Source organism: Vidua chalybeata, chromosome 1 (assembly GCF_026979565.1).
Source record: "Vidua chalybeata isolate OUT-0048 chromosome 1, bVidCha1 merged haplotype, whole genome shotgun sequence".
Classification (NCBI taxonomy): domain Eukaryota; kingdom Metazoa; phylum Chordata; class Aves; order Passeriformes; family Viduidae; genus Vidua; species Vidua chalybeata.
Genome location: NC_071530.1, coordinates 1,517,659 through 1,533,534, shown reverse-complemented (window position 1 = coordinate 1,533,534; position 15,876 = coordinate 1,517,659). Strand labels below are relative to the sequence as shown.

Here is a 15,876-nt window from a genome sequence, read left to right as displayed (position 1 = left end):
AGGGAAGGGAAGGGAAGGGAAGGGAAGGGAAGGGAAGGGAAGGGATATTCCATATTTAATCCGGTTTGCTCTCCCTGCTGATTTTCCTTTCTGCTTATTCCCTGGCACATCCTGGGACACTCTGTGCTCTCTTTTCCATCCTCTGTGGGAATGGCCTGACCTGCTCAGTCATTCTCATCCATTTGTATCCCAGAATTCCAGTGCTCCAATGATCTTTCCATTAAACTCAGAATTTCCCTGTTTTAACAACCTCTTCTGCTTCGGGACTTTTGCGTATCCAGGTTCTTTGTCGTTCCCTAAAAAACTCTACGAGCTCCTGGCTTCTCCTTTTTCCAGCCCCAGAGGATTTTTTTTTCCCCCTTACTTTTTCAATTATTATTCCCCAGAAAAGGAGCTCTCTTAATCCGTGTGATTTTCCATGCTTCTCAACTTTCCTTGGCCTCTGCTGAGGTTTTTCTCAGGGTTTCTTTCCCTTTTCCCCTTCCCTCACACAGACACAGAAACAATGAGGAAACAAAGACAAGGAAAATCCCGTTTTTTACTGCAAAAACTCCAGGAACAAGATGCGTTTATTAGAACAACTTCCAATTTTCCTTTGGGGAAGAGTTTTCCTTTTTTCCCTAGGGAAATTATTGGAATGGGTAGGAATCCTTGTGGAGAAAAGATGGGGTTTAGCAAATTTTGTTTTCGTTTGGGATTTTTTTGCTTTTATAACCTTAATTTTCCATGGTCCAAAGCAGAGGAAAAAACATCAGCAAGGTTCTGTTTGTCGCTAATTTCTGGGAATTCCACAGTTTTTCCCTAAGGCTGAAGGATATTCCTGGGATTTATACTGGTGTCCCATAAGCACAGGGAAAAGGTGGAGTTTGGGATGGAAAAAGGGATCAATCTTTTTTTTTTATCAATTTATTCATGAAAAGAATTCCTCCTTTTCCCTCAATTTTGTATTTCTGTTTATATCCTTCATCCTAAAGAAATTCCCAGGGATTGATAGTTCACATTCCAGTTTCTTCCGTTGGATCTCCACAGGATCCACACTTTTCCCATGGAGGAACAAGGCAAATTAAACAAAAATATCCAAACATCTTTAGGGATTTAGGCACAGTTTTGGAGCTCTGGAATGGGAATCTGGGCTGGAAAACAAGAAGAAATTCCAGCGCATGGAAATCCAAGGCTGGTATCTGGAATTCTCGGTGCTTATCTAGTCCTGAAAGATAAAGATATTTTTTAAGAATTAGAGGAAAAAAGAAGGAACAAATGATTCCACCAGGAATCATTCTCAGCTTATCAACAACCAGAGCTGCCAAAACACCAGGAATCATCCCAATCCCACAATCCCATGCTCAGTGGTGGAGAAAACATGGGAAGCAGTCCCTAACACCTGGAGCTAACCCAGGTAAGGAAATTCCATATAAAATAGTCCCAATTCCCTCAGGAAATCAGGAGAAAAGGAAAGCCCCAGTTTCATGCTGATGCAGAGATGCAGCTTTATCTCCCCTCCATCCATCTCCGTCTCTTGTTGAGTTTTGGTTGGGTTTTAGGTTTTTACAGGGGTACGAGTGGTCGTTAGTTGTTAAAAGTTGTTTATTGTATGAATATATATATTAGTTTTGAAGGTAAAGAGTTTAAGGTGTTAAAGTTGGTGTAAAAAGTTTTTTAGTACGGAGTTTTAAGTAAAAGTTGTAGTCATAAGGTGGTTTTCTGGTAGAGAGTTTTAGATTTTGGGTAGGGATATTATTTTAAAGAGATAAGAGTTTAAAAACTGCTACAAGAGACGGAGCCATTCCTGAATTTCTGGGCTCAGCTCCAGATTCCCACCGAGTTCAGATCCTGTGGCAAAGGAGCTTCGCTCCTTCCAGGGTGGACATTCCATTTTTTCTTTCCCTAAACATTCCAAGAGCCACCACTGGATGACACCACCGAGGCTCATCAGCAAATCCCAGGAATGTTGGTTTCCGGGGAATCACAATCTCCTAGCCCCCTTTCCAAACCCATCAAAGGCCCTCGGAATTGCTTCCCAATCCTGTTCCAGTTTTCCAGCTTCCCATCTTTCCATGCTCGCTTGTCTTCTCTGGTGGCTGACCTTAGTTCCCATTGGAATGGGAATTTCCAATGGGTTTGGATTAAGGATTGAAAACATCCCTGAACAACAGGCAGGGACTGTGGATTGGGATTTCACCAAAACTCCTGATCTTTGGTATCAAAAACTGGGAACCAGGTGGAAAAGTCCAAGTTCACAGGTAAATGCCTTAAGGGAAAAAAAATGGATTCTAACAGGGAAAAAATAGAAATAAAGGGAAAAAATAAAGCAAACCAAATCTGTTTGGTTTTTTTTTTTAGCTTGTTTATATTTTGTTAAGTTATATCTCGGAACAGAATTCCCAAAAAACCTGGATGTGACTCCTACTTAACCCAGAAACAAAAGTCACCACAGCACAGCCAGGTCAGCTCCAAAACCAAACCAAAGCCAGGCCTAAAAATAAACCAGAGCCATGGGAAAAGACTAAAAACAAACAAAGGAAACCCAAAACACCCAGACCAAATCTGAGTGCAGCTTTTCCCAGGATATCAGAATAGATGGATTGGTCAACTCCTCCCCCAAGATCTGAGCAGGGAGAAAAGCCAGGGAATGCCAGATAAAGGCAGCGGGCACCTTTTCCAGTAAAACTGGGATAAATCCTGCCCAGGAAATCCTGGAAACAAAGCCCAGCTCCTTTGTGAGGGCGAGAGATGCCCTGGGTGGTGCTGTGGTTTGGATGTGTTGGACAAAGCTCCGGCCTTTTCCTGGAAAACCAATCCATTGTCAGGAGATGGTGGGAGCCGGATTTATGGAAAACCACTAATTATACTGCCAGTGGTGTAAACATTCCTGATTCCTTCTTATCTCTTTTTCTTCTACTTTTTCCCCCTCTCTCGTTAGCTCAATTCTATTTCCTTGCTTTTTTAGGAGTTTGGGAGCAGGGATTTGTAAATGAACATGGAAAAATATTTTTTTACTGGAAGGTTCCAGTCAGTCCTAAAGAAACCAGGACTTGGAAATTCAGGAGAAGGGCAGAGGAGGCTCACCTGGGCTCAGTTAGCCATGATGTGTTTCACAAAAGCTGGAAAAAAAGAGGGAAAGAAGGATCAGTTATCGTACGGAAAACATAATTAACCTTTCATAGATGGGGTTTATCAGAAGAGTTACGGACTCAGAATTGTCTAAAATTTGGAAATTTTTGCACCAGATTTTCCATGGATTTAAACTTTCTTGGGAATATTTTAAGAAAGCTTTCAGGGCACCCACTCACCTTCGTAGTTGATGCAGCCATTGGCATCTTCCTGCCCAGCCATCAGTTTATCCACTTCCTCCTCAGTCAGCCTCTCCCCTGCATGGAAAACAAAATCCCTGGATCAAAATCCCTGATTTAGAAATTTAGGAAGCTCCTGAAGATGACAAATGGGAGTGAGAGAGAAGAGGGGGACATTTCTCCTGGTGGGAATTTGGGGTGCTGACCATGGGAAAAGCTCCTTTTGGAGTGGCAAACTTGATCCAAATTCCAAACTTGACCCAAATCCAGATCCAAATTTGAGAGTAAATTTGATCCAAAATCCACAAAGACAGGAAAAATATGGAAACCCACAGGATATTATGGGCACAACTCATTTTCCTAAGAATAAGCTTGGTCTAAGTGGCCAAATCTTGAAGGTTTGAGCCAGTTTTAACCAAGTCCTGATGAAAAAACTCTCAGTGAAAACTCAGTTCCCCTCTGAGTTTAAGGTTCCGGAAGATTCCAAGGTCAAATTTGGGATCTTTGGTATGGATCAGTGATGGATTTAATTAAATTTAATTTTATTATTTAAATATTTGGTGCCTGTTGGTTTGTAAGTCTTCATTTTGGTGAAGCAGAACAGAACCAAGGGAATTGTTGGGATTGGCAATGTTGGGATGATTGATGGAAATTTAATATTTATTGGAGAAATCCAACGGAACAGGAAGGAGTGAGGGAGAGGAGAAGGGAGGGACAGAAGCGCCTCTTGGAAGCGCAGAAAAATGGGAACAAACGGCGGGAATAGGTGGGGTTTGAAATTTTGGGATAATTTTATGGTGATGGGAGTGAGACATTTATCAGAGAACTAAAACATGAAGGGAAAAGAGGGAGGGAGAAAGGCAGGGATGGAAATTCCCAAGGGAAGGTTTTCCTCACCCAGCGTGGCCAGGACGTGGCGGAGCTCAGCTCCCATGACCGTCCCGTTCCCCTCCTTGTCGAACACCCGGAGCCCTTCCACGAAATCCTCGTAGGTTCCCGTGTCCTTGGTCTTGGCAATGTGCTGGAGCATGGGCAGGAAGGTCTCAAAGTCGATCATCTTGGAATTCATCTCTGGAAAACCCAGGGGAAATTGAAGTTTTGGAGGGATTCTGGGAGAGTTGGGAATTAACTTCAGGGTATTCACTGTGGGGGTCAAATTGTGGTCACAAATGTTGGATAAAAGGAAAAAAGAGTGGGGAAATGGAAGGTTTGTTGGATTCTGGGAGAGTTGGGAATTAACCATGGGATATCCACTGTGAGGGCAGAACTGTGGTGATAAATGTTGGATAAAAAGAGAAAATATCCTGGAAATTGAAGTTTTGGAGGGATTCTGGGAGAGTTGGGAATTAACCATGGGATACCCACCATGGGGTGGAAGATCTGTGGTGATAAATGTTGGATAAAAGGAGAAAAGAGTGTGGAAATGGAAGTTTGGGAGGATTCTGGGAGAGCTGGGAATTAACAGTGGAATATCCACCATGAGGGCAGAACTGTGGTGACGAGTTCCAGGTTGAGGGAGAAAAGAGTGGGGAAATGGAAGATCTGTTGGATTCTGGGAGAGTTGGGAATTAACAACAGGATATCCACTGTGAGGGCAGAACTGTGGTGATAAATGTTGGATAAAAGGAGAAAAGATCCTGGAAATGGAAGTTTTGGAGGGATTCTGGGAGAGTTGGGAATTAACCATGGGATACCCACCATGGGGTGGAAGATCTGTGGTGATAAATGTTGGATAAAAGGAAAAAAGAGCCTGGAAATGGAAGTTTGGGAGGATTCTGGGAGAATTGGGAATTAACCATGGGATATCCACTGTGAGGGCAGAACTGTGGTGATAAATGTTGGATAAAAAGAGAGAAGACCATGGCAATATGGAATACAGAAGGATACCACTGCAGTCATTACAGGCCTTCCCATCCGTCTTCTGTGGAACAATCTGTGTCCTTACATCCACGTTATCCCTTTGTTTCTCTGGATGTGTTGGAAATAATCAGTGGTTTTAGGAAAAAACACATTAATTCCTCCATAAATGCAATTTTAAAAGGCAAAAAAAAATTGTCATTTTAAAACACATTGATGCCCAGGGCTGTTAAATTAATTAATTCCCCTCAATTTAGGACAATTATCTTGATTTCCAGATTAATTTTCCCTTCCCTTTCTGCTGGCAATTTCAGAGGCTGCTCCATATCCTGAGTTACTCCGCCCTTAGAAAGGCGAGACCTCACTTTCTCCAGGAATAATTCTAGGAGTTTCCCAAAACAGATGGAGGAGGCCACCAACCTTCAGGTTTGGGTCTGCCAAGCAACTTCATGACCTCAGCCTGGGTCGGGTTCTGCCCCAAAGCCCTCAGGACGTCTCCACATTGGGCGTAGGTGATTTTCATCTCTGACTTGGGGGTGCGGTCGAAAAGGGAAAACGCTTCCTTAAATTCTGGAAGGGGAAAAAAACACAGGTCAGGAGAAATTCATTCCGTGCTCCCTTGGATAAAAGATAAACCCAGTCGAATCCTTTCCCTCGCTGACTGCCTGACCGTTTCATTTTGTGGTTTGGGAAAAATTTGGATGAGCTTTGTTATCTCTGGTGTTTGTGTTCCTCCTTCCCTGCATTTTCCGGTTCCACGGGGGAATGGAATCGGAGAGGTCAAATGCTTCTCCCGTGGTATTTCCGTCTCAGTTAACATCAGAAAGTGTGGAAAACAGGAGAAATCTCTGGCCTTGGGAGCTTTCCAGCTGCTCAGGAGCACTTGGGAGGGCCCAGGATTCCACAGCAGCTCTGCTGATGGGAGAACCGGATCTTGGATTGAACACTGGATACTTTGAGAGCACTGACCCAGTGCCCGGAGCTCCAGGAGCACCTCTAGGAGCTGGAAATGAGCTATGCCAAGAAAAAAACACCGGGATTATCACCCAACAAGCTGTGTATTGGTGGGGGAGGGTGAAGGTGTTTGGAAAACCTTGTCCCAGAATTCCAGGATGGGTTGGATTGGAAGGGACCAGAGTGGGGCAGTTGGTGGCACCTCCCTGCTCCAGCACAGGGCTCAGGATTACATCCTGACAGTTCTGGAATATCCCCAGGGAGGAGACCCCACAGCCTCTCTGGGCTCTGCTCAGGGCTGGGCACTGCCCAGGGCAGAAGTTCTGCCTCCTGTGCCGGGGGAATTCCTGGGATCAGTCCCTGCCAGTGGCTCTGGTGCCATCGCTGGGCCCTGGAGCACAGCCTGGCTCTGCTCTGCCCCTCCCTGCACACAGGGACACCCAGGGACACTGAGGGACACTGAGGGACACCCAGGGACAGATGGGGACACCCAGGGATGGACAGAGACATCCAGGGACACACAGGGACACCCAGGGACAAATGGGGACACCTGGGGACACAGGGACACCCAGGGATGGACAGAGACACCCAGGGACACAGGGACACTCAGGGACACCCAGGGACACCCAGGGACACAGGGACACTCAGGGACACTCAGGGACACCCAGGGCTGAGGCCCCTCTCACTGGGGCTCCTCTCCAGGCTGAGCAACCCCAACTCCTTCAGCCTTTCCTGGGCACCGAGATGCTCCAGGCCCTTGCTCAGCTCCAGGAGCTCCTGTCCCTGCTGTGCCGAGGATCCAGAGCTGGACACAGCACCCCAGAGGTGCCTCCAGGGCTGGATCCAGAGAACAGCCCTGTGTGGAGATGTAACCATTCCCTTCAGAGGTTTCCCATCTCCCTAAATGGAGTCCCTCACAACTGTGAGGAGCAGGATCCTGGTAAGAGCATTCCCATGGGAGAGGTTCTCCTTCCCACCACTGATTTCATGTGGATGTGGTGCTTGAAGGCATTGGCAGTGCTGGGGTAAAGGTTGGGATCAACTGTCCCAACCACTGATCTTTTCCATAAGGAATCTTTCCATAAGGATCTTTTCCAAATAGAATGATTCCATGATCCTCATGCAGGATCCAGCACAAACTTCCCCAGGCACTCCAGTTCCTCAGGCTCTTCTTTCCCTGCTGGAACTGCAGGGTCAGGGAGGATCCCAGGGAGCAGCAGTAGCAGGCTGTTATCCTTTAACTTCATCCTTCATCCTTTAACTTCATCCTTTATCCTTTAATTTTATCCTTTATCCTTTAACTTCATCCTTTAACTTTATCCTTAATCCTTTAACTTCACTGTTATCCTTGACTTCCCAGTGCACCATCCACAACTGATCCCAAAAATCCTTTGGCTTTAAATCCCTGGATCTGGCTCTTGTGCTGCTGTAACTTTTCCACCTTTATTTCCTTCCCACGTTTCCAAACTCCAGGAGATTATCCTCTTTTCCATAAATCCTGATTCATTCAACCATTCAGCCACACACTCTGCACGCCAGTTTTTCTCCATCTTCCCCAATTCCTTCTCTTCATTCCATCTCTCTTTTTTCTTTCTTCTCCTTTGCTTCTTTCCCTCTGTCCTTCCTTCTTTGACTTTTGCTGGATTTTCCTCTCCTCCTTTCTCCCTCCCTTTCCATTTTGACCATTCCACTCCAATTTTCCTGATTTCCTTCTTCATCCAACACCTCCAAACAAATCTGAACCTTCTCATTTAGGACTAATTAACATTCCCTTGTTTTCCTCTTCCCACTTTCCCCTCTTTCCTCCTCTCCCTGCCTCTCTCTCCTGGATTTTGCCTCCTGTCCCTGGGCAGAGCCCCGATCCCTTTCCAGCCCCTCATTCCAGCAGAGGGCAATCGTGGATTTTCCTGGGCTCCTTGCTGGCAGTGGAATGGGGGCAGAGACCCCTTCCCAGCTCCTTTCCCGGGGGTCTCACAGCCGAGGTGGCTGAGGGAAAAATGGGGATTATTCCCACCTTCCTGAGCTCCTCATCCATCACCACTCTTTGACTCCCTGGGACCAAGTGCTGAGCACCATCTCCTGAAGATTCCCAATCCAGCAAAATTCCTGACAGCTCAGATTTCCAGGGGTTTGGGTTGTTTTGGGGTTTGTTTGTTTGTTTGTTTGTTTTTGTTTGTTTGGTTTTTGGGGGGTTTTTTTGGGTTTTTTTTTTGTTTTTTTCCCTACTATTTTAATCTTTTCATTTGCATTTGCTGACTCCATGAAATTCCCATCCAAGCACCAAAACCACCTCGGTGTCCTTTGCCCTCCCTCTGGCCAGGAACCCTCTGGATATTTTCAGATTCCTAATTACTGCCTCTCTGCCCATCTGGCACAGCTCCTTTTCCCCCCTTTCCAGCAATTCTGGGAGCTGGAGAGGCCCAAACCCAGAGTTCAAAACAGACATTGCCACCGGGGATGGGTTTCACTCGTGGCTGAGGAGCAGGACACATAAAAACGGGGGGTGTTCCACAAAGCTTCACCCCAGACCATCAGTTCTTCTCCTGGAGCCACATTTTGGGGACCAAAACACCCATGAATCCTTTCAGGGAATCCTTTGTTCCACACAGCCTTTTCCTTAGCAAAAAGAAGGAATTTGGGGAGTTTTAAAACTGTTTTGAGGTGCTGCAGCTTCTGTTTCTCCTCCACCACCTCCACTGGGAATCAGCTGCCAGAACCCCAATCAATGGTGATAGACCAGGGATATCCAACCCACAGGATGGAATTCCTTTGGGAATTCCAAAGGAATTCGTCAGCTTTGGGACCAGCTGACAAATTGGGAAACATCTGATCTTCCTGAGACCCCTGGATCCTCCTCGGGCCAGCAGGGAAAGACAAAGGGAGGTGATAATTAAACATCTCTCTGATTGATTTTCCCCTGCTCTAATTAATCCCTTCCCTGATCCCATCTTTTAGGGGCTCTCCCAAGGGTTTAAAGACCAAAGGCAAATCCTGCCAGATGTTTGATTCCATCCATCAATTATCCCATAAAACCCAGGCTGATTTTTGAGGAGAAAGGGGACAGCTGCAGTCCCAGCGTTCCCAGGACTTCAGGCAGGAGGTTTTGGGATCAGTTTCCTGAGCTGGGACAAAGGGTTTGGAATCTGATGCTGATGTTTGGCTTTGAAAGGATAAAGAAATTCCATGCCTGGTGTTATTTGCTGGATTCGGGAGAGCTGGAACACATTAAGTTCTGATGGAAGGCAGGAAAAATTATCTGAAGCAGAGTTGAGGGTTTTCCTTTGAAAATATTGATACTGATGGTTTTTTCCTAAAGAAAAACCTGTATTTAGGCTGTTTTGGGGGTGTAACTCCTGGAAATGGGACACGAATTCCCTGCTTTTCTTTTGGAGGGAAGGATTTAGAGGAGGAAAGGAAGAAAAGCCAGGAATTAAAGCTCAGCCTTCCCAAAGTTGTTCCAACATCCCAGCCCTGCTCGTCCCAGCACTTCCCAGGGAGGGATTTACTGAGCCCAGAAGAGAAAAATCTTCCTCACCTTCAATCTGGTCAGGGCTGAATTCCACCTGGATGAGACAAAAACAAGATAAGAAAACTGATAAGAAGGGGGGGAAATGACTCAGATAAGAAGAAATTGGTTTAGTCTCAGTTTTATGATCCGGGGCGGGTTGGGAGGTCCGTGAAGGATTCACCTCCCATTACCCCAGGTTGCTCCAAGCCCTGCCCAGCCTGGCCTTGGACACTTGGTCACAGGAGAGGTTCAGGTTGGATATTGGGAAAAAAAATCTTCCCAGAAAAGGCTGTCCAGGCCTGGCACAGCTGCCCGTGGCAGGGATCCTGGAGGGATTTAAGATCCATGTGGATGTGGCTCCCGGGGACAGTGATGGTAGTGCTGGATTAATTGTTGGGTCTGACCATCTTTGAGGACTTTCCCCACCCTAAATGAGTCCACGACTCTGCATTCCCCTTTTCCTTGGAAGGACGCTAGGATGGCTTCCCTAGGGGTTTTGGTTGTGGGAAATATCCCGGCAAAAGGGATCTTCTTCAGAAGAACTGAGTTTTCCCTGGCATTTCTGCCATTGGGAATGGAGGTTTTAAAGCCAGGACACTCCCATCCACGCCTCCCTCTCCCCAAGGATCCCAGTGGTGAGCTTTGGTCCAAATCCATATGGGAGACAGAGAAATTCCCATTTTTGTCCTGCCCTGATGTATAGGCAACTCTAGACATTCCGTGAGGATACCAAACCTCCAAATCCAAACCTTTCCACCAGCGTGATTCCAGCTTTCCTCATCTCCACCAATCCTGGCTTCAGGGAATCACCACCTGATGGCATCAGCTGGATCCTTATGCTGCTGGATTCTTTCCCTGGCTTTGTCCTGGAGGCTCCAGGAGGAATTAACTCCACCCTGTGCCCCGCTGACGTCATTCACAGCTTCCAATCTCCTGGAATTTTTATCAATCCCAATAAACCTCGTCACTCCGCACTAAGCCAGGCATAGCTAAGCCTGACATCAGTCCTATGAATAAATCTGTTGTCACCCAGCAGTCAGGAGTTGAGCCGGGGGAAGCATTTAGACAATGGAGCCCTTCCAAGAGTGAAACAACATTCCTGGGTTTTCATAGGACACTGAGGGATCCGGGGATGAACAGCGGGATTTTCACTCGGCCACGGCAGGGATAGTTGGGAGGAAGAGGATGTTGGATTTTAGGTTTTTTTTTCATTTATTTATTTATTTCGTTGGGGTTTTGGGGGTGCTTGGGGTTTTTTTTGTGGGTTTTTTGACGGGGTTTTTTTTGGTTGGGGTTTTTATTGTTGTTGTTTTGGGGTTTTTTTTTACCGTTCCCTTGGGACACTGCTTCAGGAGACAGAAATGCAGGAGCTGGAAAGAGGCCAGGAAAACCATCAGGATCAGGATCCTGGGGTTGAGGTTACATTTGGATTTCACCATCATGTGGGGTTTTTTCCTTCCACTAAAACCTTTTTAATCCTATTAATACACAACATTCTCATCATCCCCTCTCCCATCACTTTCCACAGTAATTATGATGGATATAAACTCCTCCAGTGCCCTGGGATGAACATTGATCCAGCCCCCAACAGCTCCCGCCCTCCAAAGGAAAGGGAAGTAAAAACAGAAATCAACTCTTAATTCCAGCTTTAATTCCAGAGCAAAATACTTCAGGAATAGGAATATGAAGCAGAATCTTTGTCAAGGTCATGCAGAGGTCGCTGCTGCATAAAAACCCCCACAATTTTCTATCTGCTCTTAGAATTCCAGAGGGCAGGGATGGATGGGATATTGGGAAGGAATTCCTGGTTAAGAGAGGGGGGGGGGGGGGGGACTGGAAAGGATTTCCCTGGATTCCTGGAAGTGTCCAAGGCCAGGCTGGACAGGGCTTGGAGCAGCCTGGGATAGTGGGAGGTGTCCCTGCCCATGGCAGGGGTGGAATGGGATGATCCCTAAGGTCCCTTCCAACCCAAACCTTCTGGGATTCTATCATTTTCCGCAGGGAAATTTTTGGCCCCTTCGGAAGTGGGACCGGGTTAGAGAGGGATTATTTTGGGAATGCCATGCCTGCCAGAGTTGGGAAATAAAAGCAGAGCTCTCCTGTCACCACATTATCCCACTATCCCGCTATCCCATTATCCTGTTATCCCAGTGCCTCTTGGGCAGCTCATTCCTGTTTATTTTTCAGGACAGTTCCTGGGACATTTTGAAGAGCTCCAGCTCCTGGAGCGGGATTTTTAAGGAGCTGGATTTTTCAGGAGTTGGAAGCGCCTGAGGATAGAGGGGACTTGCTGGGGCCTGGCAGTTGGAATTATCCCATCCCTGGGGTGGGATTAAACTGAACAAATCAATCCATCTCTCCCAAAATCTCCGTTCATCCCAAGAGAAGCTTCCCTTTATCCCAGCCTCACGTGCAGCCCTTCTGCCTGTGGAAGCTCTGGAGCTGAGCAGGCAAATCCAGCAGGATTCACCATTCCTGGTGCTGCACCATCCCGATTTTCCCTGGCTGCTTTTCTATCTTTCCATGCAGAAAAAGGGAAGAAGCTTTTCCATTCCAGTATCCCAGCAAGGATTTGCAGGGACAACAGATTCTACGCTGCCTTGAGATCCCAGTGCCCCCCAAAAATAATTCCTGGCTGCTTTTTCCCCAGAAAAGTGTGGAAAACATGGAAAACTCTCTATGGAAAACCGTGTCTCTTCCAGGTCCTCACGTATCCCAGCTGTCTCCACGTGGATTTTTATCCCAGTCAACAGACCTGGAGCAACGCCACCTCATCCAACTTTAGCCACTGAAATGCTGGCACCCAAATTCCCGAATTCCCGTCTCATCTCCCTTTATCCCAGCTCAGCATCTCCCAAGGGTGACTCAGCCCACCCAGATATAGGAATTTGGCACCATCCCAAGGGATGAACTTCCAGAAATTTTCTCCCTGTTTGTTATTGAGGATTTAAATCCAATGATCCATTTTCCCGTGGTTAAAGATCTAGGAGCCATTCCCATTTTCTGTGTCCTCAAAAATCATAAATCAATCCCATTTTTCAGATTATTTTTCACAGAAGCAAAATATATTCCTGGGAAAACGCACCTCCCTCTTAAAAAGCTTCCAGGTGGGAATGAATTAAATGTAAGGAAAAGACAATTTTTTGCTACCAAATCTTTGTAGGACAATTTATTCCTCAAAATAAAGAGTTCGGGGATCATCCTAGAGAAAAACTCTTCCTTAAAAAAAATGCTTTCCAGGGAATGAGCCCAACTGTTCTGGAAAATAAATCCCCCAAAACCTCTTTTGGATGAGTTGCAAACAACATCCAATTGCGCCCACTCTTGGAAATTTGGGCAATCTTTGGAACGTGGAAAATTTTGGAGCATTGGATCAAATCCAATGGGAACGTGTGTGAGAGAAACTCCAAAAATTTGGGATAATGGCTTAAGGTAAGGAATGGATCCCACATTTAGGCCCCTGGAAGTGGCATCCCAACACACACAAAAAACAAACTGGGACCATCCAAAGGTGAGAGGGAAAAAAAGGGAAAAATCCGATATAATTCCAGGTGCAAAATAAGATCCCGGGATCAATACCAGGAATGGGAAAGGCAGGAAAATTCCAACAGGGAGCACCTTTCCCTACCGCAGGAATATTTTGATTTTGAGACTTCTTAGTGGTTAAAAAAAAAAAAGTCTCAGAATTCCGAAATTCCAAACACAACCAATAAAATCTGGGAATAGAAATAATTTGAGACAGGTTTGAGACATTCCCATAAAAAGATGGATTTTGAACATTTTGTTTGGATACAAGGTTGTTTTTCCAACTTTTTTTTATCCATAGTTTGTGGAAATGAGAATGGATTTCACCCCGCAGTGCAGAAATTGGGATATTTGAAGAATATTCCAACCCTCATTAAAGCATTTTCCCAAACTTTGGGAAGGGATTCTGGGCTCCAGCAGAGCTGGATTTATGGAGCAGGAATTTGCACAAACAGACAAGGGCACCCCTGATCAAATTAAAGAATTCCCAAGAAAACTTCTCTAGGAAATATCCTCTCCCCTTTCTCTTAGGTTGGGAAAAAAATGTCCCAGGCTCCAATTCTGTATTTCCCAATTTCCCTGGTCCAGTATTTGGGAATGGGATATTCCCTGCAGGGATTGGGATTTGTTTATTATTTGGGAATTCCAAACTTTTAGCACCTTCAAAATGGGATAAGAGCTCTATAATTTACATAATAGTTATAACATATGTAACCTTCAAAATTCCAAAGAGTGCCAAAGGGAAAAATAGACATTTCCATGAAAAATAAGAATTTTCCCAAATAATTGTGCAGAGTAATTTTTTTTAAAATGCAGGAATTAATTTCTTTCCAAGATAAAAAAATAAAAAAATTTGGAGAGTGGAATTGTTTTGATTAAAAAATAAAGATTTTTTTGAGTGATGCCAATTTGGGTTTGGGGTTTTTTTTAATGACAACTCATCCCTGCTGCCCTTGATCCCACAATGTCCCAGAATCCCAGTGGGTAATCCCACAAAGTCACCGTGTCCTGGCTGGAGCCTCCAAGGGAAGTAATTCCCTTTGTCCCTGTCCTTTTTCAGCTCTGGAATGTTGAGCAAGGAGGTGTTGGAGAGCTGGATCCCATCACCAACCCCTTTCCCAAGGTCATGGAATTGTTCTGGAGTTATTCCCTTCAAAAATTCCCCAAAACTGAATTCCCTGGGACTTGATTTCTTGATATGTTACAAATCATTGTTTTTTGTGGTTTTTTTTTTTTTTTTTTTTACCAATATATAAAGATTTACAAGGAAATTTGGATTCGAGGCAGGAAAACACCCTTCCAGGATTCGTCCTGAATCCTCAGCTGTGGGATTGGTCTCATGTAGAAGAGAAGAAGGATTTAATCAACGAGGAGACAAAGCAATTTATTCCCTTTCTCACATAATTCCCATGTTTTCCTGAGGGGAAACTGCTCTTTGAGAATCAGGGGATATGTATCAGTTGGGAATGTTCACCTGGAGAAGGGAAGGTTCCAGGGAAACCTCCGAGCCCCTTGCAGGGCCTGAAGGGGCTCCAGGAGAGCTGGAGAGGGACTGGGGACAAGGCATGGAGGGACAGGACACAGGGAATGGCTTCAAAGTCAAAGAGAGAATGTTTGGATGGGATTTTGGGAAGGAATTCCTGGCTGGGAGGGTGGGGAGGGGCTGGGATGGAATTCCCAGAGCAGCTGCGGCTGCCCCTGTATCCCTGGAAGTGCCCAAGACCAGGTTGGACAGGGCTTGGAGCAACCTGGGATAGTGGGAGGTGTCCCTGCCCGTGGAATGGGACGGGATTTAAGGTCTGTCCTAATCCAAACCATTCCAGGATTCTGGGATTCCCTGATTCTGTGATTGTCTGCTCCAAATTCCCACTAAAAAGAGATCCGGCAAATCTCCTTTTTCCAAAGGCAATGCCCTTTCCCAAAGGACAATCCTTTTTCCCAAAGGTCAGTTCCCAAAGGACAATTGTTTTCCCCAAAGGACAATTCCCAAAGCCAATCCTTTTCCCCAAAGCCAGTCCTTTTCCCCAAAGGACAATTCCCAAAGCCAATCCTTTTCCCCAAAGCCAGTCCTTTTCCCCAAAGGACAATTCCCAAAGCCAATCCTTTTCCCCAAAGCCAGTCCTTTTCCCCAGAGGACAATTCCCAAAGGACAACGCCTCGCAAAGAAATCCTCCTGTGCCTTGTACTGTTTATCCCTCAAGAGACATTCGCATTTTGGCACAAACCCAGTTCCCAGTTAATTTTTGAGGATATCAATTCCCAGTATCCAACTCCTCCACCAGCTCCAACGCCACCACAGGATCAATCCACCTACTTTGACCGAAGCCGGGTTAAATTCCACTTCTTTTTTGGGCTCCGGTTCCGCTGGCTTAGGCGCTGGTTTGGGTTCTTCCTTCTTAGGCTCGGCCTTCTTAGGCTCGGGCTTCTTGGGAGCCATGGCTGATTTGGGAAGCAGAGACAGAGAGGTTGGGAAAGGCAGGAAAGAGGAGCTGCTGCAGGAAAGATCCCGGGCTGGGGTGGGTCTTTATCCCCTCTGGAAGTGCCGCATTGTCCCTCCCAGACCTGTCACATGCCACCGCTCACAATGGGCCCACGGCTATAAAAGGACAAGACTGGCCCCGGCTATTTTGGATCCTGCCCTTGGATCCGGCATTGTTCCCAATTAACACTTCCATGGAAAAGAGATTTTGGGGGGTTTAGGCCGAGCCTGGCGCCGGCTCAAACATTTTTGCTGTGCAGGGA

At 46.0% G+C, this 15,876-nt stretch overlaps 1 protein-coding gene across 1 annotated transcript; it reads right to left on the bottom strand.

Moving 5' to 3' along the window:
• Positions 1 to 559: 559 nt before the first annotated feature.
• MYL3 (myosin light chain 3) lies at positions 560 to 15,605 on the bottom strand. Its single transcript, XM_053945771.1, has 7 exons — positions 15,449 to 15,605; positions 9,637 to 9,664; positions 5,568 to 5,717; positions 4,188 to 4,361; positions 3,291 to 3,368; positions 3,067 to 3,101; positions 560 to 1,207 (listed from the first exon to the last, which is right to left on the bottom strand). Exons 1-6 carry the CDS (start codon positions 15,569 to 15,571, stop codon positions 3,073 to 3,075), a joined length of 582 nt encoding a protein of 193 aa, XP_053801746.1. The 5' UTR covers positions 15,572 to 15,605; the 3' UTR covers positions 560 to 1,207; positions 3,067 to 3,072.
• Between the last annotated feature and the right edge of the window lie 271 nt (positions 15,606 to 15,876).